The 26,315-nt window shown below is 34.2% G+C and overlaps 1 protein-coding gene and 1 pseudogene across 3 annotated transcripts in view; one reads left to right on the top strand and one right to left on the bottom strand.

Moving 5' to 3' along the window:
• LOC120781856 (phospholipid-transporting ATPase VA) overlaps window positions 1-26,315 on the bottom strand; it is a 59,318-nt gene that overhangs the window by 8,661 nt on the left and 24,342 nt on the right. For all 3 annotated transcript variants that reach the window (XM_040114074.1, XM_040114075.1, XM_040114076.1), the window contains exons 2-4: window positions 2,861-3,041; window positions 2,626-2,805; window positions 2,438-2,562 (exon numbers count right to left, since the gene is read on the bottom strand). In XM_040114074.1, coding sequence (XP_039970008.1) covers window positions 2,438-2,562; window positions 2,626-2,805; window positions 2,861-3,041 — 486 coding nt within the window. The remainder of the gene's footprint in view (window positions 1-2,437; window positions 2,563-2,625; window positions 2,806-2,860; window positions 3,042-26,315) is intronic.
• LOC120781857 lies at window positions 16,821-17,648 on the top strand (annotated as a pseudogene).

Below are 26,315 nucleotides of genomic sequence, written 5' to 3'. Positions count from 1 at the left end.
TAATATTAATTTTGTATAAAAATATGTGAAGAAAAGAATTTGTAGATTTAAGAATGTTAATCTTAACATAATTTTTCTAAATCTGTAACATTTAGTAAAGTTTAGCAGTCGAATACTGTGTTTGTTTTCTAGCTAAAATATTTTCTAATTCAATTAGTGAGAAAGATCTCTAGTCATTGGTACCTCACGATTTAAGTTTCAAATATGAATTTATTGAAATGCGTTGAAATCTGATAATTAGATATGTGTTAGGAGAGAAATGTAGTACACTTATGCTTAAGTTAGAGAAAATACTTTTATGTACTCACTTCTTGTGATAAAATCGTTGATTAAAAGGTTTACACAATTAAATACTTTTTTAATCTCTCAACATATTGCTATAGAATATACAAGTTTTGTTCACATAACGGTTATTTGTATCACCTAAAACTAACTAAGATAGATATCGAGTTATAAATATATAATCAACATCGAGATGATGAAACGAAAGATGTCCGTCTGTGCAGCGTTAACTTCAGTAAAAGTTGAGATATCTTGATGAAATTTAGACTAGTTTAGTATTGCAGATGAACGCATTCAGATTTTTTCCATGCTCACAAAAAACTGTTAATCGAAAGGATACAAAGTGAAAACTCTAAGCTCTAATTAAGATACAAAACTACAATTTAATACAGAGAATCAAAAGAGGGGGGCATTTGTTTTTTTTTTTTTTTAATAAAAACTCTCATATACCTAATGTGCATCGACATAATGTAAAGATTTTCGAACTTGCGTTTGACTTTCTACTGTATATACCGGTTAATATATGAGATATCTTAACGAAATTAACAGAGCGTTTATCTCCAAAAACAATGTGTGCTGGGTGAAATCCGGACAATACTACCCTTAGCTCAAATATATCTCTTTCACTAATTTGAAAATCGATATATAGTAAAGTCAGAATGTTAGGCATCGTTATGAAACTCACCCAGTGGATATTGGTAATATGACGTCATGCCATGAATTTCAAAGTACTGATGGAATTTATACCGTATGTATGGGTTGTTTTAGAAGATATGTTAGCAAAATGAAGTGAACGAATAGTTCAATTTACTATATCACTTCACGGAATCACCGAAATTAAGAGAACGTGTAATATATAAAGGGTGTCCGCAAATTAACGAAATATTAAAATTTGTCGCAATTTATGTTAAAAAAACAAAAATAAAAAAACGACAGCTGTCAGTTTATTCTTAAAAGTAAAAAAACAGGTTGCTATGTCTTCATTGCCGTACAATATTTTAAAAATTATCAAAATTTGGTGGCCGCTGTTCGAAATGCATTCAAAATGTGCCAGTGTTTGGTATGGATTTTGAGCTGGAGGCAAATTTTAACCATATTTTTTTGAAAATGAGGGGATTTAACACCATTAGATTTATTTGTATTATGTATTATTGTTATTTAAAATCACAAGTCTATTGCAACAAGCCTACATCCACGCGTGCTTTAAAGGATGAGATTCAGCATTGCTTCAATGAAATTCACTCACATTTATGCAGAATAATCAAGGAAATTTTTTACAAACTTGTACGCATATGTATAGAAAGCCCTTTAAGCCGTTTGCCCCATCTGTTATTTCATAAATAACCCTCTCTTATGTATTTTATGATTCAATAAAAAACTTCACAAATTATCATAAATACCTACCATACATATGTATGTATATAATAAACGATTTTTGTCATTCTAGCAGATTTTTCCTAAAATCACACGGAAGCATTTCCTCGAGTTTACTTGATTAATGGCACACGTTAATACAATTATACCTGACCTTCTCCAAGTCCCAATATTTCTCATACAGTGATTTCGGACTTTCCACCTGACTTTAAACCGTTAACGTCGATCAATATGTGTGATATTGAAATGAAAGTAAGTGAATATTTTTTTATAAATAACGTTGTTTAGTGTTGACAACCCTAACATTATGATTTTTCAAAATTGCGATAGTATAAAATGTTTTGCTACACTCGAACTTAGCTCTTCCTTACTTCTTTAATATTAAGTTTTGTCTATATAAAACGCGCCAAATGCAAGATTATAAAAGTTTGGATAACAGCCGAACTTAGTCCTTCCATATTTATGAGCAAGAAGATAGAATAATACAACTTTCAACTTATGTTTGGCAAGGAATGAAAAGAAGAAGAAACTTTGAAGACTTCTTAAATTAAATAGTAAAGTGATATCTAAAAATTTTTAGTTTTAGTTGGTCTTTTAAATATACATCTATTATTGGCAATTTTGATGCATAAGAAACAAATAGGTATTTTTTCAACACTATTAATCATTTACTTTCCTCTCAAAACTATATTATAGTCCTATAGTCACTTGCAATCTCGTTTCCGAAAAACCAAAAACTATATCCCTAGAGTTATCGATTATAATTAAGAGTTAAATTTACCATATCACATCAATATTCATCTGCTGTTCGACTTGCGAACGTTTATATCGAGGCCCACTGTTGTTAAGCATTGATTTGGTTTCGTGACCTGTATATACAACGATTCCTTCAATGAAATCAGTGTTCTGAAATGTAACAATTTAAAGGTATTCAATGATGATTTCAAGAATAAAATATAAAAAAATCACCTTCAAGCGGCTCTCCCTTAGAAGCAAGTTTTCGGTTGCAATGGGAACACGCTCCCCTGTCGGATGTATTAAGGCTCCATGGAATCTGTAAAGTTTGGTGGTGGGCGCGTCAGCTTCAATACGGCTCACGAATTTGCTCGGGGTAAACATATTCTGTTTATCGGTGAAACCCCGAACAACCTAATAACGACATTATCTAGTTATGCAAAAAAATAACTGAATAAGAAATATTTACTTCTCGTCGTTTAAGATTGGTTTCACCATCTAAATCGCAAGTGTCGATGTAACAGGCGCCATGCAAGTCGCTAGTTCTTAAAAGTAATATGTCTGCTGGTACCGTTTCATTATTCGATAAATGAACTAAGTCACCAACGCGAACATCTTGCCATTTTATTTTCTTATACCGCTCCGTTTCACTATAACAAAATATTGTACATATAAGCACACACGTTATATAATTTAATACATTTAAATATTGTAAATATAAAAATAAAATAATAATAAATGGGTTTATATATATTTACATATAATGTGGATAATACAACTTATTGTTTCTAAAATAAAATAAAAAATATAATTAAAATTAGAAATTTCTCTTTTGTAATACATTATATTAATCAATGACGAATAAGAAACATAAAGAAACTTCCAACATATCATCTAACAGAATCCTAACGGCACTAACAACATCGGAATCGTTCTAAAACACTTAATAAATCTTAAAAAAAAACGTCCTCTCCCATAAGACGATGACATTCTTATTTTTCTAGATATTTTTTTTAATGATATGTACATACATATACACTAGCCAGACAAAATCTTTGCTCATGATCAGCAAATGCATTTGAAATGAAATAAAATCCACACAGTTCTTTCACATTAATTTTTATGTATTCGAATATTGGCATTAAAAGATAACACAAAATTTTTTTTATCAATTGAGCAATTCACAACCTGTCGTAAAGCATCGTAAAATCGTAAAATTATAAAAAAAAAACAAGTGTAAAAATTTATAATTTTACGATTTTACGATGCTTTACGACAGGTTGTGAATTGAACAAATAATTTATTTCATAAAAAATTAAATAGGACAGTTTTTCTAATAGATTCCAAAAAATAGGTGTCAGAAAGTCTTAGCTCATATTATGGTAAAATAAATAATAAAACAATATAAATAAAAACAAGAAATAAAGGGCTAAATTCGGGTCGAACCGAAGACATTATACTTTTGCAAGAATCAAAAGGGTCTTTAGGTGCAAAACGTCAACCAGAGGATCAAAATCAGTTGATATAAATTTACATACATATATACATATATAACTCATACACTGGCCGACATAAGTTTTGTTAGAAAAAGCAAAATCATTATACAGATGTATGTAGTATATGAGAGTTGCCAATACTACACACTATTAACACGCCACATATAAGAAATTTCACATATCATCACCAAACGGGTAAAACAGAGGTAAAGTCAGCCGGACGTTATATGTTTGTTATATGGCAGCTAGATCAAGTTTTCGCCCTTTATAATATCTTTATATTAGATATGGAGGCTAAAGGAAGTATTGCCACGATTCCACCCACAGACATACCATTCTCAGGAAAGAATTTTTTCTGAATTTCAAATATATATCTTACACAGATATCTTATCCATATTTACGGTAAAAAGTCAACTGGTCATGTGTAGAAGTTCACGTAAGTGAGGAAATTTCTCTGATCGCCAGAAACGATTCTTTTACATATGGCTCAAGCAGCTCAGAACATCCGTTTGAAGAAGAGCTAAAGTGAGAATGCGAACCGCCAAGTAAAAAACGCCCCACTGAAAACTAATCAACAGTCTCGGATGAGATACCCCCCTTATGATGAGGACCATAACAAACGCATTAAGGATTACGATTTGAGGGCATCCACCTGGAATGTCCGGTCCCTTAATTAGGAAGGTGCCGCTGCTCAGCTGGTTGCTGTCCTCGTGAAAATAAAGACTAACACCACCGCCGTCCAAGAAGTACGATGGACGGAATAAGGACTGAGACGAGTAGGTCCTTGTGGAATTTTCTACAGTGGCCATATAAAGGAGCGCAAGTTCGGTGTGGGATTCGTGGCGGGAGACAGACTCCGTTGCCGAGTCCTGGCATTCACCCCGGTGGATGAAAGTCTAGCCACAATCCGCATCAAAGCGAAGTTCTTCAACATATCGCTGATTTGCGCCCACGCCCTGACGGAAGAGCAGGACGATGTGACCAAAGATGCCTTCTATAAGCGCTTGGTGCGAACCTATGAGTGCTGTCCCCGCCACGATGTCAAAATCGTGCATGGCGACTTTAACGCACAACGGTCGTGTATTGAGGCTAATCGACCTCGGCGGGGCCCGAAATATGGTTATCTGTAATACAAGATTCCAGCAACTAGACCGATCATGTTGTGATAGACGGTAGACACGTCTCCAGTGTTTTAGACATTCGTACGCCCCGAGGTCCTAACATCGACTCGGAACACTATTTTTAGAAGCGAGGCGCATTTGCAGGCAGAAAAAAAAGAGGCCGAAATGCATGAGTACGAAAAGCTTGATAAGCTGGCCGACAGGGGTAATGCTCGAAAATTCTACGAAAAAATGCGGCGGCGAACAGAAGTTTTCAAAACGGGAGCATACTCTTGTAGAACCCCCAAAGGTGAACTAGTGACCTTTGCCCACAGCATACTAAATCTATAGAGAGGACACTTATCCAGCCTGCTTAATGCACTGAAGGAGTTGGTGAACCTGATTCCCCAATCGATGACGATGGAGCAGACGATCCATTGCCCGACCATGAAGAAGTTCGAATAATAATTACCCATCTGAAGAACAACAAAGTGGCGGGGCCGATGGGTTGCCGGCCGAGGTATTCAAACACGGCGGCGAAGAACTGAAAAGGAGAATGCATCAGCTTCTTTGTAGAATATAGTGGGACCAAAGCATGCCCGACGATTGTAATTTAAGTGTGCTCTCCCAATCCACAAAAAGGAGACCCCACAATCTGTGTCAAATACCGTGGGATGAGCTTCCTCAATATCGCATATAAGGTTCTATCGAGCGTATTGCAAACTGATAGGACCTTATCAATGAGGCTTTAGACCTGGAAAATCAAACTGACCAGATATTCGCCATGCGCCAAATCTTGGAAAAACCGTAAGAAGAGAGAATCGACACTTACCACCTCTTCGTCGATTTCAAAGCTGCTTTTGACAGCACAGATATATGAAGTTGGTATTCCCGCAAAACTAATACGGCTGTGTAAACTGATGTTGAGCAACACCAAAAGCCCGTCAGGATCGAGAAGGACCTCTCCCAGCCGTTCGATACCTAACGAGGTTTCAGACAACGCAACTCCCTTTCGTGTGACTGCTTCAATCTACCTTTGGAGAAAATAATTTGAGCTGCATGTAACAAATATTAGGATTACCGAACAGACTTTACTACATATTATTGCGATTGTATGAGAAGAACATTAACGAAACATTGGGAAGATTTAATTAGCTTGTAGCCTTTTAATTACATGTAGTATTAGCAAAAAATAGATACAATCGGATCAATACTATCTCCTGTATACCTAAGGTATTTTCCTGGCTTTGGTCCTGGCAAGTTTGTAAGAGGAGGAAATTTCGGTTACACCGGAAGATAGCCCTTCCTTACTTGTTATATTTATTTACCATATATGGACCTACAGTGTGCAGATTTAAAATTTGTACTTTTTGTATCAATCAAAAACTTTAAGACTACAAACGTCCCTTGTTTCTAAGCAAACAAAGCCATCCATTCAGATCTTAAAATGCATTTTGTTAAAACTGAGATAAAAATATTCAGTATAGCATAATTAAGCACGATCAGTTATCATGACATCCTTTTGTCATGTTATTAGATGACAGCATAAAATAAATTCATTATAGCTTTGGTTATTTCACATTTTTTACAGCAACTATATGTGTATGCCGGCAGTCAAGCAGCTCACGACTTCCGTTTAAAGGCGAGCTAAAGTGAGAAGGCGAAACATCTCCTCCACAGGGTTGTGCGCCACGTAAAAAACGCCCCCAATGAAAAAGTATAAAGAGATGAGAGACCCCCCTTTTGATGACGACTATGGCAAACGAACTAAGGTTTACGATTTGAGGGCATGCACCTAGAATGTCCGGTCTCTTAATTGGGAAGGTGCCGCTACCCACATGGTTAATGTCCTTGTTAGAGTGAAGGTTGACATCACCGCCGTCAAAGAAATGCGATGGAAGGGCAAGGACTGAGACGAGTAGATCTTTGTGGAATTTACTATAGTAACCATATAGAGGAGGGAAAATTCGGTGTGGAATTCGTGGTGGGAGACAGACTCGGTCGCCAAGTCGTTGTTTTCACCCCTGGTGATGAACGTCTAGCCTCAATCGGCATCAAAGCGAAGGTCTTCAGCATATCGCTGATTTGCGTCCATGCCCTTACGGAAGAGAAGGACGAGGTGACCAAAGATGACTTCTATGAGCGTTTGGAGCGCTCCTATGAGAGCTGCCCAAGCCATGATGTCAAAATCGTGCTTGTCGACTTTAACGCAAGGTTGGGCAAGGAAGGTATCTTTGGCGCAACAGTCAGTAAATAGCCTCCACAAGGAAACATTCCCAAATGGGTTGATCGACTATACCGGGGACCGAAATACATACATCCGTAGTACTAGATTCCAGCATAAGAAAATACATCAAGCAACCTGTCTGTCTCCGGATCGAAAAGCCACCAATCAAATCGATAATGTTGTGATAGACGGAAGACACATCTCCAAGAGGAAGGTTCGACGTCGAAAAGCTGCATTCACAACTGACAGCTGAACGATTTTCTACTCGGCTTCCACTACTGCTCTCTGAGAGCACTCATCAGCAACTCGGTATAAGTGGAAGCTCCTTACGTACAGTTGCAAACGAAACCATTGGTTTACGGAGAATGCAATAGAAGAGCTGGTACGATGAGGAGTACCGTGTCACAGCGGAGAGAAATCAGACTGCCTACCTCGCAACGTTACGATCGTCAAACATATATTTTAAATCCTAAGCCCCGTGAACTTGTTTTATTAAACTTGATGTCTTTTTCGCAAATTTTGCAAACAACCAAAGCACTAATTACACTGAAAACTGAGAAGAAATCGATAAAACAGTATCCATGCGTTTTTTCAATGACAATTTCGTTATCTCCGGTGTGTAACAGTTTTTCCGCGGCTGTACTGATATTTGCGGTGGACTCTTTGCATGTAAAGCGATTTCCATAAAATTTTCTCTTCTTAAACCTCGATCTAGATGAAGAATTACCGCGAGAGCATTTTTGAATTCATTTTCGTTGCGTTGGATAGTGTACGACAGCAGAGAGTAAACTGAACAGACGCTTCGACAACAGTGCCTAACGGTTCCAAATACATTTAAAATGGTCAAAAACTACATAACAAGGACCGTATACACCAATAGAGGCCCCCTATATTATCTATATACTGTTTACAATGCAAAAGATTCGAGCAACTACACACTAACTCCAAAACTCCGTCCACAGGCAGGTGGACCGATTTATGCCTGCGAGCGGTCGCTGTTTAAAGCGCTGCCATTCAAAAACTATTCAAGATACGACCTTGCCGATTTCACAGGATATTTTTGAATATAGTATAAACTATCGAAAAAGCAAAAAAAAAATGTTTAAGTGTCACACTGGTATAGCCCCTTAAGTTGTTTAAAAGATATGTACAATAAAACAATTAGACGGCGGGGTGACTGGTTACTGCAATCCCCTGTGGTCCACGGAAGCGGACAACATTAGTGTTGATGAAAATATTTTTAATTGGAATTAGATGAAGAAACAACGAAGATAGAAGAAAAGGAAGGTGTCAATGCTCATCAAAAGTTATGGACATAGACACGTCTTTGGCTGCAATGTCGAAGATGCCGACACAATTATTAACTCAGTTGAAAGCGTATAGCAAGTGGTTGTCAGCAGCGTTCGAAGCGGAACAGCAGTCGGAAGAACACCAAGCTTGCGAAAAGAAATCGTCACAGTCGAAAGATAAAAACAAAATTAAGGCTGAAGTGGATGAGTCTTTACAAGAAGATCCAGATTTCGAGTGTGGAATAGCTAAGATGAGCAAAGCTTCTTAGCTCTTATGATTGTTCAGAAGATTAGAAGTCCGGAAGTTCTCAACGAGTTGCCGCACATTCCAAGTGGGGGGAATTTGAGAATTACTAAAACCTTGGAGAAATTAAAGCCATGATTTTATTGAACTGGTTATTGGCAATTGGCTACGGAAGGATTGCCAAATATGCTGAGTGCATTGTAGTTAACGCGTCAAGATCGAGGAGCCAAGATCAGATGAAGCAGTACAATTCGGATGATTAATTTTCCAAATAATATTGTTAATAAATTAGGGAACAGATATATTTTGGTAGTACAAGGAACATTGAAGACGATATGAAAGACATAAATGCTATACGTTCGGTACTGCAAATATGTCTAAACGGTGCGATCAGTCTTAAGCGAAGGGCAGTGTGATGAACACGGATGATTGCACAAAATCGATTCGACAATACACAGCGAAATTCATAGCTGCCAGAATTTTCGAGTGGCAATATTTTCGTAACAATCTATGATATATGTAAGTGCCCGCATTGTGCAGCAGACGCAGTTCTAAATAGTGTGTTGCTTAGTAAAGAGCTACAAGTTAAAAGTTGTGAACTCGAATAACGAGTAATACGCGTTAAGTTGTTTAAATTAGCAATAAAGAAATGTGTAACCATTAAATATTTAGCAATCCAGTGATCGAACTCAAGAAAGAGGTAGTCGATTTATCGAGAAATACTTTACAGTATGTATGTCTTACGGTATTGGAAAATACATAGGTTATTTATTATTGAAAAAAAAAACCTTTTAACGTATTGTGAACAAATTTTTTTAGTAAAATAATATTTTTTTAAGTAAAGTAGATAACAAAATCATAATCTGACTTATATACAATAATTCATATCTTCTAATTACATGTGTTTAACAACTAAACTAAATTAATTTCGAATTGGGAGATCTAGCATATGTTATCTTTCAAGTCTAATAGTTTCCGCTAACAACATGACTGCCAAAGGGTTGTCTTGATAACTGATCCTGCGTAAATATACTGTACTGTTTTACCTCAGTTTTAACAAAAGATATATTAAGATCCGAATGGACTGCTTTATTTCTTATGAACCAAGTGTCGTTTATATAAAAAAAAAAAATAATAAAATATAAAACTGTTTGTCGAAAATTTTCAAAATGTAATAAAATAAAAATAAACCAAAGGCCTAAGGTTTTCTGGTTTGCATGCTGGGCAATTAAAAATTTCGAATATATATTTCTTTTATCTCAGTAGCTCTGAAGTAAAATTTATTTAACGCGAAAATGGCAAGCATGAAAATGCGCGAAAGCATTATTTACAATTGTAAAAAGCAATCGCAGTTCTCTTTTAAGAAAGTAGACAAAAAAGTATGGGCTAACCTCAGAACTATTTGTCCCGTTATTGAACGCTTTAAGGAATCGTCTCAGTGTGACCCTCTGAAAAATCATTAATTTTCGCGATTTGTTTTTTAAATGTTGAAATTAACTAATCGGTCCGGTTTTTATAAATAAATACATTCATGACAAATACAAAATATTTTTTTTTATGTTTATTTATTGGGTGTAGAATAGTTAAATAAATTGTTGAAATGAATTTAAACTAAAACAAAAATTTCATTAATACGTTGTAGCGAGTAATTTGAATCTTGATTTCAAAATTTGAGAGAATGCTTATTACAGTGTATACTCAGCGTTTGCTACTCCTTGCTACCGCTATCACTTTGACGGGAGCCGTAGCAGAACTATATAAAAGTATGTTCCAAGTTTTGTTAGGTAAAAAACTATAGTTGTAGCAATAGTCAAAAATGAAGTGCTGTGCTCTGCTCTGGGGTAGCGGTAGTAAAAAATTGGGAGCGGTATGAGAGCAGAGATAATTAAAATTTGTACATATGTGCTACAGCTCTCTCATGTGTTAGTTGTTTTTTTTTTGCTATTTTCTGTCATAATAGTGTTTAGTTCAGTCAGTGTTTAAATTAATGTATTAAGTAAGTAGTAATTAATATATACAGCGAATCAATATAGTTTACATACACCTAGTTCTATTAAATTTCGACACGTTTATTACGTTTTAAAATTAATAAATGATGTGGGTTTTTTCTATCCATTTCAAAATATGTATATTTCACATTAAATATAGCATATCAAAATATTTTTTTTTACACAAATAAAAAAATTAATGCCAAAGCTTAAAATACAAGTACGCCTAATTCATTGTTCTACTATAGCTCTGCTATGGCTCCCGTCAAAGTGAGAGAGGGAGCTATAGCATAACAATAATTCTAGACCTTTTGCTGCTATGGAGTAGTAAATGAAAATCCTGTGTATATTATCCGACAATGCAACAAAAAAAATGGATTTTTCGAAATTTTCACACTGACACGTCACATGATCGTGAGAGGCCGAAGAACGTTGTGACCATTCCCTTAAAACAACGCAAAACATTTCAGGAATAAAATTGGCGAGGAAGGCTAGCTGCTTTTCTACGCAGGACGAAGAGGAAAGCTGATCTGAAAACGTACAAGGTACAAAAAGTTCCGGATAGAGACGCCGTCAAGAACGAAACCGCAAAACAACGAGCTAAGAAACTCGATTCGATTTTATTAAAAAGTTCGAAAGCTCTGTAATTGATGACGAGACTTACATTTTAGCGAACCTTTCTCAACTACCTGAACAAATTTTCAAGGAAATATTTCAGAAAATTTCAAAACCAAAAAGAGTGCCAAAAATCTAACTAAATTTCTTGTATGGCAGGCAATTTGCAGTTGTACCAAAAGGAGCGGGTTATTCATTACATTGGGTACCATCAACTGCGAAATATATGTGAAGGAATGTTTACGAAAAAGATTTCCCACTTTTTTAAGCCAACATGAGGTGTCCACTTTTTTTTGACCTGACATCGCTTCATGTCACTAGGTCAAAACAGCCTTAGAGTGGTTCCAACGAAATGTATCCACCTAATTGTCTCGAAGTAAGGCTGATTGAGATACTTTGCTTTAGTAAAAAGAGGAATGCAGGCAAACAAAATTACCAAAGTCCTTAAAGACTTTAAAGGATCGTCTTAGTGTGACCCTCCGAAATTTCACCGATTTTCGCGATTTTTTTCTAATGCTGAAATAAATTAATCGGTCCGATTTTTTTTAAATAAATACATTCATAACGTTGTATATAAAAATTACGTGTCAAGTTATTTGTGCGCGATGGACTATATAAATACAGTGAAATTTTCATTAAAAGGACGCTCTATTAAGCAGACATCTCCATTAACATATTAACTGGACAGAAAGGCTGGTTCGTCAGTGTCCGTTTATGGGAGCTTTCACTGTATATATTTCTAAACATACGCATGTATTCATAATCCCCAAAAATATATAATACAGTTGAACTTCCATAACTAAAACTTCTATAACTCGAAGTTCTCCATAACTCGAACTCTTGAAATAGCAATAGAAGTCAAATGGCATACAAATTTCCTGCCATAATTTGAAGTTTTTTTTGGATTATGGTGATTTGAGTTAGGAAAGTTTAACTATAATTATAATTTTCAGTAAATGCTTAATGGCCATTTTTTCAATGTCTGTTTAGCATCCAATTGTCATTTAAGTTTTGGCAAACTTAACCAAGATTCCTTTTTCGGTAAAGAACGTTTTTCTTTAAATAGTACTGTCCGATCCTGTAAACCTAATTGATAAAACATACATTTTTACTGTAGTGAATAATAGTATAAAATAAAGTTAACTAATTGTTGAAATGACACGTGAAAAACGGTCCTGTACAATGTCCACGATTTCGGCTGCAATTTTGATCTAAAAGGATTATTAATCTGTAGGAAAGTTGATATCGCGATATGGAGAGTTGTTTTTTTGTTTTTTGAAAATTGACAAAATGGCGGCTGGTCCTTTTTCGACGATTTTTGGGAGAAAAAAATAGGAAGATTTCAAAAAAAAAAGGTTCCACAGCCCGATAGAGAATGACGTTAAAAATTTTCTCTCCAAATTGGATATTATTTTCAGACCTTTTTTTTTGAGAGTAGAAACCGTTTTGAAAACACCATTCTGAGAACAACGAATTTAAAGATTGTCTCGCCCGTTCCCCTCTGTTTCCTTTCTACAAGAAACGCTGTAGCGACTGTAATAATTTGAATTTGGATTTCAAAATTTGAAAGAATGTTGATTACAGTGTAGACTATCCGATAACGTAACAAAAAAAAAATCAATTTTTCGAAAATTTCGCAGTGAGACGACCCCTTAAAATAAAGTGGTCTTCAGCAGCTATGAGAGTATCGAACACTACCGTAACAACACTAATGGACGAAGTTCCGGAAAAATTAAAACATTTTATTAATAAAACATAATTTTTGGTTTTTTGTTCCTTTTTTCAAATCTAAAATAAATTTTTCATAAAAAATATTTCATAATTTTTTAACGGTCAATTTCATTCGACGCAGTCCAATTACTTAAGGGACTCTATGCGAGCGAAGCCGCGGAAAAAGCTAGCAAGAAATAAAGAAATCCAGTGATCGATCTCTAGAATGATTGAACTCAAGGTAGAAGAATTATCTGTTACCATTTTTTGAAAAATACATATAAGCATATATGTATTTAATTACTGTGTGTGTACATGTCTGTAAACGACAAATTGACTAAACCACTTCAATAAATAATAATAAGTAATGTCAATAATCCAGTACTATCCTTGTTTCATTTTGACTTCGCACCTGTTGTGAATGAATACACAATAAATAAATAATTTGTTCCGATTTTTCAATTTTTGAATATTTTATGCGAAAATCTATGATATTCTCAGCTGTTAATACGTGTCTTATTAAAGCGGGAGTTTTGGCAAAAGTAATTAAAATGCAGATTTCATTTCTTTTTAAATTTATAACTAACACTTTGCAATACTCCGATAAACCGTTGTATTTCAATATAATTGATTTTTATTGCTTTTGGCGTATTATTTGAACATGAGTTGTTCTGGGGAAAATACATATGGCAGGCGTGGGCATATTAGCCCTTAGTGGCATTTTGCCCGTTCGGGCACAAGTGCACATTTTGAGGGCCTCATGAGGGGATCATCGCGGGCAAACATGAAGAGGGAAGTGAGAGCAACGTATTTTAGCACACAATGTTTACAAATGAGAGCGCGCGCATATATGGGAATTTGCACTGTGGGTAATAACTGTAAAATTGCCTAACAATTGTAAGTTTCTTTGTAACCACTATAAATTTATATAATGTAAGACAAACAACAAAAAGTATAATAAATATTTTATTTTAGTAATCATTAGCATTTAATTTAGTTTATTTGAAGTAATAAATTGTATGTATGGTTTAATCTCATTTGCTGTAGCTACACGCATTATTGTAACACTTTTTAAAAGTAATTTCAATAATAACTTCAGTTTATGAACCACTGTTTCTTCAAACACATATGCCCAAATGAATCATATGAGAGCGCAATGTAAATGATTAACCAACAACACCGCTTCTACCGCCCGCTTACCATAGAATTTCCAACTATTTGGGGTTTTCCCCTTAAAAACGAGTATTTTGCTCTCTCACAAAGCAGGGTTGCCAATCTAAATATACTGTAGTAATTATAAACAATGTCTTCAATATGTTCGAAATTTTCTTAAACTAACTCAAAATCAGAGTCGAATGCTATTATTTATAAATATATTAACTATTTTTAATAGTTTGATTTCAGTTTTGATGTATTATATTATAAAAAATTATTATTGAAAAGTTAGATGTGTACAAAACTACATATGCGTATTGAGTGATGGCAACATTGTTCGAATGAAAACGAGAACCAAACGCTTGCCGCTCGTAGCGAAGGGAGAAGCGGAATTCGCTATTTCTGCCATTATCGTTTGTATTCTATTTGTGTGATTAGCCACTCTCAATTAATAATGCCATACCGCGCAAATATATTTTTACTTGATGATTTCTTATTTTTTTTGAAAATATATATTCCCTTTCTATAGCGCGTATTATTATTTTAATACATTTCCAGAGGCAATTTAAATCTTTAAAATTAAAAAAAAAAAAAAACAATTATAGGAAAAAACCTCAACTTTTTGAATATTTTGGTAAAACAACCAAACTGAAAATATCACAAATAATATATTTATATGAGCATTTTCATTAGATGGAACTGCAATATGTGTAAACAAAATACATATATATTATTGTCACAAGTATCTTTTCTTTTTTATATATGCAGATATATAAAACTGCCTTGCATATGTACGTATAAAACCCACAACTTGAGACAAATTTTCCCAATTGTAGCTAAAATGAATTTTTACAACTGGCATCACCATCTGGCATTTACATCACTGTACATGCGATAGAACAGTAACTATCGCATGTACAGTGATGTAAACAAAATATGTAGGAAGGTGTTGTCAAGTCATAAAATGTGCTGTTTTCTTATTAAATAAAATTGTTTTTAGATACAAGTATAACTCATATAATTTTTTCCTACCAGTGATTAGAATTTTCCACCATGCAAAGGTAAATAAAAACAAATATTAGTGCGAAACTCTAAAACCTGCAAATTATGTTTACCTCTTTTTATTCACACAACTGTACAATTCCGATATGAAGTAAACTTCCGCTCTTTAATTTGTGTACAATGTCAGTATTGCCGCAACCATTCTGCGATGAACATTAAGTTACGGAGGAATGTAATTGATTTTTTTCGCAACATTTTATGCCCTTCCCTCCGTAAACTGATATTTCCCTCATATAGTCCTCGTGCGCACTTTGCTAACTTTGCCCTGCTCTAAATGATTCAGCAGTGTAGATTATTATTTACCGTTTTGTCTGCGAACAGAACGCATGCTTATGCATGAAATACACCCAACAAAGTTTTTAACGAAACTGACGATCGTAACATTGAAAATCCAAAACTTTCGGCAACAAATATGGCTAATCAAGTATAGACGGAGTAGCGCGGAGTTCGACGGGCTCAAGATTTTAAAGTTTTCCAAGGAGTATTTAAATAACGATACAACTTTTTTGGTATACACTCAGTCCTTTTTTTACGCGATCTCTTTTTACGCTATTTCACTTTAACGCGGTTATTTTGGCAGCGCAAATTCCTTTTTTTACGCGAATTTCTCACTTTAACGCGATTGCTTTTTTTCGTTTTTTTAAAGAATTTCAATTTTTGCTAGCTTTACAATGGAAGTTAATTCAGGAAAAAATAAAAAACGCAAAGGCATTTCTTTAGAAACAAAACTCAGTGAATCTACAGTGCGGACAATAAAAAAAATAAAAATGCAATTAGAAAATCTGTAGTTTCCGGAAAAAATGTAAATGCGAAGAAAACTTCATACTCAAGAAATGTTTTTATTGAAGAAATGGAAAACCTATTAACAATTTGGATTGAGGATCTCAACCAGAAACGAATCACAGTTGATACTACAACAATAAAACAAAAAGCTCTATGTATTTTTAAACGATTAACATCGAACCAAGAAAACAAAAACGAATTTTCAGCTAGTGGTGGATGGTTTTCGAAGTTTATTGTAAGACATAATTTTCATAATTTAAAAACTATGGCTGAAATTGCTTCAGCTGATAGTAAAGCTGCGCAGGACTATCCACCAAAGTTATTAAAAATTATTGAAGAAGGTGGTTACACGCTAGACCAAGTTTTCATTGCAGACGAAACCGGCCTATTTTAGAAGAAGTTATCAAAACGAACATATGTGCCTAAGACCCAAAAATCATTCAAATCATTCAAAAATCAAAGAACCGTGTAACTTTTTTATTATGTAGCAATGCTTCTGGTGGCTGCATGATTAAACCGCTGTTAGTAAACAAAAGTCTCAGGCCGCGAGCACTAAAGGCCAAATATTTAAAACATTTACGTGTTCCCTGGATGGCCAATAAAAAAGCCTGGATAACTGGAAATATATTCCAAAAATGGTTTGCTAAATGCTTTGTACCAGAAGTTAAAAGTTATTTGGAGAAGAAGAAACAGCCCTTTAAAGCTCTTTTAATAATTGACAATGCACCGGGCCATCCGTTGATTGAACATCCTAATGTAAATATCATTTTCCTCCCACCGAATACTACATCAATTATACAACCGATGGATCAAGTCATTATTGCGACTTTTAAAATGTACTACATCAAAAAACTTTTCAGTGCATTATGGAAAAACTGGAAGAAAATCCTGAATTGGACTTCTCCGATGCTTGGAAAAATTTTTCTATCAAGGATTGCATCTTGTACGCGTCAAAAGCAATTTCTGAAATAAATCAAAATATGTACGCATGCTGGAAATCTCTTTGGCCAGAATGTGTTAAAAGTGGTATGTCCGTAATAAGCAATTCAACTGATTATTCAGATATCATTGATTTAGCACGTTCCGCGGGAGGAGAAATTCTTGCAGATATGACGAGAGAAGATATTGACGAGATTCTTCTAGACCGAGAGCTCGGTGATGGCGATTTGATTGAAGTAGCTACGGAAGTAATCGAATCGGAAAATGGCAGCGACACCGAGATAGACGAGCATCCAATTAAAGCAGAGACGATTAAGCAAGGTCTTAAACTTGCAGCAGAATTGGAAAATTATTTTGTAGCAAATGATACTGATGCCGAACGTGCACGAATTTTTCAAAAAGAATTGAGTCTCTGCATGTTAAGATACATATAAAGAACTACATCGGAATTTATTGGGTCCAAAAAGAAGCATTCAAACAAAATTAACTGAATTTATGGTGCAAACTCAGTCGGAGGTGCTAAGTCAATCAGAACATCAATCCATAGTTCTTACTATTGATTCTGATACAAATTCTAGTGGTATCAGTGCCGGCCATCAAAATAAGCGTCTAATAATAATTTCCACTACGGATAATGACAGTGATTAAACGGCATTCAACGGTTTTTTCAATAAATCTACCTATTTTCTATTTTCTTCTCTTTTATATATGGTTTTTGTTTTATATTTCTTATTTTGATATGAATGAATAAATCATAAGTCTGAAATTTGAAACTTATTGTATTGTTTTTGAATATTTTTTTGCGCGTATATTTTGTTATACGCGATATTTTTTATACTCGGAACCAATTCGTCAGTTAATATTGGAAAACTAACCATTTTTACGCGATTTTTTTTTACGCGATTAGTGACAGAACCAATAATCGCGTAAAAAAAGGACTGAGTGTACTGTAATATTAGCAGATGAGTCCAAATTGAGCATAAGTTGGTTATTGTGCAGACTTGGCTGATTTGCAATTAATCCAAGGATGCAGACTCAGGCACCAGACATCAATGTCATGGACAATTTGGGATCAAAATGTTAATAAGGGAGGTCATACAAAATACGAATATTATTTATTATAATTTGATAGTTTAAAAATATATTTATGAAAATTTAAAATATATATATAAAAAAAATTTTTAAGTTTAAAATGTCACACCAAAAATATATATGTATTTGAATTGGTTTAGTATTCGTTTCAGTTCAATAGATACTTATGTATATATGTAGCTTGAAAGGTTTTGTTAGGCACTGTTTGAAATATGCTGTGCTACTGCTATTCTTCTAAAGGCTTTAAAGGAAAAACTATATAACTACAAGATATAGAACTGTAATTTGGGACAGAAGATCGCAGTAGTAATTGGTATCTGTGGGCTAAAATTTTTAAAAAAGTGAATGTGACACCGCTCACTAATAAGTTTAATGTATATATGTCATAATAAATCCTATAAGTACTTCTACCGACAGTTTGAAAATGAATGAAATCGGATTATAATCTCTCTCACTCCTCACATAACGGTACTGTTAAATACTACTAAAAGCTCGATAAATCAATAACCAAAAACTCCAGAGACATTAAATTTTATCATCGAGATGGTATTGGACATCTTTATAAGATTTGGTGTCAAGATTGGACAATTGGCGTGGTACCGCCCCCTTTTAGGTGAAATCCCATATCTAAAGACCTAATCGTCCGATTTCAACCAAATTCAGTACGTGATATATTTTAATATCCCTATGTCACAGTGTGAAGATGGGCGAAATCGGACTACAACCACGCCTTCTTCGCATATAAAAAATTTTAAATTCCTTTTTATTTTTCCCACTTTCCGGTTTACAAATCAAAAATAAATTAATATAGTGAGATAAAACTTTGCACAAATAGTGCCTTTGAAATATGCCAACTTATTACCAAAAATTGTCCGAATGGAAGCAAAACTGATCAAGCCCTAAGTACTGAATATGTTGACTCCAGTGCCTATACTTGACTTTTGACAGAAAAGATCGGTCAATCTGTGTTATATATTATTGAATTCAGAGAAAATGTTTTCCTGATAATATTATGCATGTATGCTCCCATATATAATATAAAGATTTTCGAACTTCCGGGTGACTTTATACCGCATATATTGGCCAATATATGAGTTATCGTAATCAAATATAGAAAGCGTGTTTTACTCATAACAGTGTATATTTGTGCCTAAAATAAATAAAATTTACATAGCCCACATATGTATAACAAATTTTAGGATTATCGAACAGACTTTACTCGCACATGCAGCGTTTGAAAAACTACGCTACTCCCGAAGCATTTCATTTTTACGCTCTCACTTTGTCGGGAGCCACAGCAGAGCCATAGTATAACATGTAAAAGTATGTGCTCCGCTCTGCTGCGAGTTTTGTTAGGTAAAAAACTATAGCTGAAGCGAGAGCAAAAATTAAATGCTGTACTGTGCTCTGGTGTAGCGGTAGCAACAAATTGGGAGCGGTAGTAGAGCATGCTCCACTCTGCTCCGCATGTGTTTGTTTTTTTTTTCTTTTTTGCTATTTTCTATATACATACATATATACACCCGCGGCCAAGCGTAACTTACCATTAAGAAATTTCTAGCGAAAACGTGTTCTATCACTCATTGTAACGGTACTTGTAATGGAATTTTTCCGTTAAGTTTTAACGAAGTGATCTCTGACTTACACAAATATAAAATATTAAAAAAAAATAAGTTCTGTCAAAAAAGTAAAAGTAAACCAGAACTAAAAAAAATGTTAGAAAGTGTTTGGGAGGAGGAAATATCAAGCAGTGTTTTGGAGAAACTTGTTGGGTCAATGCCTGCTCGTATCGAAGCTGTAATATCCGCTAGAGGTGGACCGACGTCATATTAGATTTCCCGTTATTCTTTTTGCATATGTTGTAATTCCATTTTCAATTGAAACAAAAAATGTTGTTAAGTTATTACAAGAATTAGTAATAATGAAATCAAAGACTTGTGTGCAAATAAAAAAAAGTTGTCTCAATTTAATTTTACAAATGGGCCAGATTAAAGTCAACACTTAACCAAATATATTCGAGCCATCGATATATTCCCCGTATTCTATTAAATCCATAAAAAAGTTACCCAAAGAACGAAAAAAATTGAAAATAGTGAAAAAATATCAAGTGGTAAGTTACGCTTCGCCGCGGGTGTAGTATATATAAAAGAAAGTCGTATTAGCTACAAAATTTATAACTCAACAACGGCTGCACCGATTTGGCTGGGGAGGTAGCTTAGAAGCAGGGTAAGGACACACTTCTATTACTTCTTCTTCTATTACAATGAAAATGAAATGTACGTTTTCCTTTTTGAATTGAATTTGAATTGTTCCATTTTGCGGCGAAAAATATGGAATATGGAAGTTTCGAGTTGGAGCAATTTTGGCTGAGATCGACGCTTTGGAGGTTATAGACGAGGATACCCCAGAGAATCCCGATGAAACATGGCAGAAAACTGAAAGAAACGCGAAAAGTTTGATTATTGAATTCCTAATAGGGCCATACACGACACACAAATCCATTTTGCGCTCGTTCTTCACACAGTGAACATATGCGACAGGCAAGCGGAACATTTCTTCGAATTTATTTCTAATGTAGCACTTTTATCGATTTCTTTGTATTTCGTTAATAAGTTATTCCAACTTTGATTTTTCTCAATTTTATTTTTATATTTATCACTTTTCGTTTGCCAAATTGCCAATTCATTTTTTATAAGATCAATAAATTCTGATACGAAATCTTTATTAAGGGGGGATCCTGCTTTAGAAGCTTCAAAAAATCGATTTTTTTTTTTGCTTAAATCTCTTTAAAAATTATCTAAGAATATTTCCCCAAAGTTATAGATTGAAATTCGAAATATTGTCGAAGCTAGAAGGGAAATAGTGACCGAGCGTCTAACAGATATATGAGCGCTTGGACAAAAAGCGAAAACTTTGAAGCGTGATTTCTCGGTTATAAAATGTAGTGAAATAGCTTGTTGAAATGTTTGGATTTTTAGGAATTTTTGAACTTGTACTTTGCGGTACATATAACCCTCTAGGTACCTCCTATTTTTTAATCAGGAGGACTCCCTTCAATACGGAACCTTCAGATCGCGGGGCCAAAGAAATCGGAATTTTGCCCTTAATATAAATCTAAATGTCATAATGTAATTCTATTATCAATATGGTAAACTCTATACAACTCTGTCATAGCTTTAACCTTGGTCGAGACCAATGGTGCTTGGCTAGGCCTAGGCTAGTTTACATACATTTGTATGAAAATACGTGTTGTATTTACGCTCATATATGTACATACATACAATATAGATACATTTTTGAAATTTCTTACTTCTCGATTTGGTTGAAATCAAATTGACTGCCTTGTTCACGCTTGGCGTGGCAAAAGCGTTCACAAAAAATGTAACATTTTGAGAAATATTACATTTTTTCTTAACCTTTTAAAACGCTCTAGCGGCTAAAATATTTGACCTACGTGGGTCAAATAAATTGCACGGGTTAGGTAATTTAAAGAGCTTTCAGGAAATGTACGCCCCACTAGGGGCGTGGCATTAGGCGAAAATGGGTTTTCACCATGTCCCCTCTTTTGTTTCACTACAGTTGCGGGGGTATGAGGCCGGGGGAATCAAAACATTTTGCGAGTTAGTTCCCCCTGGGGCTTTCAGGAAAGCCCTCAACCTCCCGTCTATCCCTACCAGGGGCGTGGCAATAGCGTTCACAAAAATGTAACATTTTGAGAAAAATTACATTTTTCTTAACCTTTAAAACGCTCTAGCGGCTAAAGTATTTTACCTAGATAAACATACAAACCAATTTGGACATGTAACGAACATGAAAACAGATAAATCAACCGTGCGAAGTGATAGAAACATACCAAAGTTCATATATTTTCATACAAAATATTTGGGGTCTAGCCAAGCACCATTGGTGCACTAAGGTGTAATATTATAATATCGTCCTTTCGATACGAAATCCCTGAATTTTTTTTCTGAATTCTATAGACAATAAAATTCAAGGAAGCTACCTGGAAGCGCAAGTCGTTTGCTACACTCTAAATATATTTAAATAACATTTAAAAACAAAATATGCCTGGCCAGACCCGAGGGTCTCGATGAGGGTTAATTTTAATTCTAATTTCTCACTGGGCTACTTTTTTTTCGTGCTCACCAACACAGTGATAGATCCTCTCATGCCGACCACTGAGCTAAACAAATTTTCACAAATTTGGATACGATATATGAAATAAAAAGAGGTTGCTCTGATTAAAATTCAAAAGTGAATCAGAGCTATTGATTCATTTCAATGTTTTGATGATTTGATAAGTGAATTGTTAGCTTCGGGAGCTAAGATCGACGAGATGAATAAAATATCACATTTGTTACTTACTTCACCATCGTCGTATGATGGTGTTATAACCGCGATTGAAACGTTATCTGAGGATAAACTAACATTGGCATTTGTGAAAAATCGATTACTTGATCATGAAACAAAACTTAGAAGTGCTGATAGAGATACAAGTGTAAAAATTCTACAAGCCGTAGGGAACATTGCACAAAACGTTCACAAAATAACACCATATAATTTTAAAAATAAATACAAGCAAAAATATTTCAAAAGTAATTTTAAAAAGAAGTTAAAGTGCCATCATTGTGGAAAAATAGGCCACATTAAAAGCGACTGCTACACCTATAAAAAAGAGTTTAAACAAACAAGGTTCTGAAGTAACTGTTCAAATTGCAACTGCACAGCAAGGCAGGGGATTTGCGGGACGCGGTGTAGCGAGACGTAAAGATAACACTGTATCATTTATTTTAGATTCTGGTGCTTCTGACCACTTGATAAAAGATGTCAGCATGTTTATTGAGTATATTGAATTAGATCCTCCAGTGGAAATCGCAATTGTAAAGTGCGGTGAATACGTGTACGCAACAAAGAAAGGCATAGTGGGACTACACAAAAATTTACAAAATCCGATTACTCTAGAGAATGTTTTATTTTGCCGGGATATACCGGAAAACTTACTTTCTGTTAGAAAGATGCAAAACTCTGGGATGACCATCGAATTTCATAAGGAAGGTGTCAAAGTATATAAAAATGGTGAAGCACCATATATTGAATTGACATTATGTAGTAAAGTATATACATCATTTAATAATAACTACCAATTGTGGCATGAGCGGTTGGGACATATTAGTAGAGGCCAATTTTTAGAAATTCAAAGTAAAGATATGTTCAATGATACTCATCTTTTTAACACTGTACAACCTAATAATGATTTATGTGAGGCTTGTATTAATGGAAAACAGGCTAGATTACCTTTTGGAAAATATAAAGATAAAAACTACGTAAAAAGACCCTTATTTATAATTCATTCTGATGTTTGTGGTGTGATTACACCATCCACGGTGGACCGTAAAAATTATTATGTCATATTTGTTGATCAATTTATTGTGTAACGTATCTAATCACTTATAAATCTGACGTTTTTATAATGTTTAAAGACTTTGTCACTAAAAGTAAAGCACATTCCAATTCAAAAGTTGTGAATTTGTACATAGACAATAGTCGATAATACTTATCGAATGAGATGAAGGATTATTGTGTTCAAAAAGGGATCACTTACCATTTAACAGTTCCACACACTCCACAGTTGAATGGTGTGTCCGAACGAATGATAAGAATAATAATAGAAAAAGCGCGGACTATGGTAAAAGGGGGAAAATTAGACAAGTGTTTTTGGGGTGAAGCAGTATTGACAGGTACCTATTTAATTAATAAAAGTCCAAGTAAAGCTTTGAGGAATAGTACAAAAACTCTTTACGAACTGTGGCATGATAGAAAACCGAATTTAAAGTATTTGAAGGTATTCGGTTGGACAGTATATGTGCATAACAAAACAAGAAAAAGGAAATTTGATGCGAAATCAAAGAAATGTATACTTGTTGGATACGAACCGAATAGGTTTAAATTGTGGGATGAAGATAACAGAGGCTTTATAACAGCAAGAGATGTTATTGTAGATGAAACAAATATGGTACATTCCAGGAATGTAATGAAAGATAGTGTCGAATCAAAAGGGTTTAATTTCCCGCATGATAGTACGGAGGGAATTAAACAAAAATTCCCGAATGACAGTACGGAAGAAATATATAATATAAATATGATAAAAATTATGATCTGGTAAATACGGTTGAAAATGTATCAGTAGATGAACACAGTTCTAAATCGTCAAATACATTTGAAGAAATAGAAAGTAGAAGTGATAGGTCTTATTGGGAAGAAGCAATAGAGGAAAAACTAGATTCGCATTCTTATGACAAAACTTGATCTTGTACAAAGACCTAAACATAAAAATATAGTTGACTTTAAATGGATTTTTACAATTAAGCACGACGAATTAGGCAACCCGGTCAAACACAAGGCAAGACTTGTTGCACGAGGTTTTACACAAGAATATTTAAATGATTATGTTGAAACGTTTGCTCCAGTAGCTTGAATTTCAAGTTTTAGTTTTATATTGGCTTTCTCCAACCAATTTGGTTTAAAAAAGTTCATCACATGGACGTTAAAACCGCATTTTTAAACGGTACGTTAAAAGAGGAAATTTATAATACATGAAAGTTCCTCCAGGATTATCCTGTGATACAGACAAAGTCTGTAAATTAAATAAACCCATATATGGTCTTAAGCAAGCTGCTAGATGTGGGTTTGTTGTTTTTGATAGAGTATTAAAGGATATGGGTTTTGTGAATTCCACAAATTATTGCATTTACATTCTTGACAAAGGGGACATATTGAAAAATGTGTATGTGCTCTATGTAGACGATTTGGTGATTGCAACTGCAAATATTAAAACAATACACGAATGTTAAAATTATTTGATGAATAAATTTAGAATGACGGACTTATTTGAGATCCGACATTTCATTGGAATAAAAATTGAATAGAAAGAGAATCAGTTATGCTTAAGTCAAACCGTTTACATTAAAAATATACTGAATAAATTTAAAATGAACGACTGTAAACCTATTAGTACTCCACTTCCAAGTAAAATCGATTATGAGGCATTAAATTCAGATGACCGATGTGCCATGTCGTAATTTGATTGGCTGTTTGATGTATGTTATGATATGTTTGCGACCAGACTTAAGTACATCAATTAATATTTTAAGTAGATACACCAACAAAAATAATGCAGAATTATGGAGATGTTTAAAAAGGGTTCTCAGATACCTTAGTACCTGATTTAAAGTTAGTTTATATTAAGAAACCTGATTATAAAAATATTTTAATAGGCTGATTGGGGTGGGTGTGAAACTGATAGAAAAAGTACTACAGGATATTTATTTCAAATGTTTGAATCATGCTTAATTTGTTGGAATATAAAGAAACAAAATTCTGTAGCTGCTTCATCGACTGAAGCAGAATATATGGCATTACTTGAAGCTGTAAGAGAAGCTTTATGGTCAAATCGTTGTTAAAGGGTGTAAAGGTTGAGTTGTTGGATCCAATAAAGATTTGTGAAGATAATCAATGTTGTATATGAATTGCTAATAACCCTTCATGTCACAAAAGAAAAAAACATATTGATATAAAGTATAATTTTTCTAGAGAACAAATTGACAGATAAACCTGCAGACCGATTCCTAAAATTGAGATGTCAAATGAGACTGGTAGAAGAGAAAAATTGAATACAACATAAAACTAATTATTTAAATATATATCTTAATTTTAAGTAATTATAGTCTGATTCGGTTTTTCTGGGTTTTTCCCAATCCTTGCAACAAATGTTGGACTATGTAATTGTAATTTCCCAGAGTGCACAACTCGTCATATAAAAGTATGAAATAATTTTTATTTTTAATTTTCTTTTCAGTGTAGTTTTTGAGGAGGCGTATTAGATTTGTAGTTCCTTTTTAATTACATCACTGCTATTTATCATTGTGAATATTCCAAGTGAACAGATCAAAAATTACACTTCTATTACTTCCTCTTCTATTACAATGAAATATGTACGTTTTCCTTTTTGAATTTTATTATACTAGTAATAACCCCCGATAATCGGGGGACTCCGTTATTTAAAATGAAAAAAGTAAAAAAAAATTTTTTTATAAAAACTCAATTTATTCAAGTACTTCATGGAAAACTACATTCGTAGTGGTTTTATTTTGGTCGTAAGTCTTAACTTTGATATCTTGAGAAGATCGTACTCGACTCAATGCGACATACAGCTGGCCATGCGTA

Source organism: Bactrocera tryoni, unplaced genomic scaffold (genome assembly GCF_016617805.1).
Source record: "Bactrocera tryoni isolate S06 unplaced genomic scaffold, CSIRO_BtryS06_freeze2 scaffold_7, whole genome shotgun sequence".
Lineage (NCBI taxonomy): Eukaryota > Metazoa > Arthropoda > Insecta > Diptera > Tephritidae > Bactrocera > Bactrocera tryoni.
This window is presented reverse-complemented; position numbering and strand designations above follow the sequence as displayed.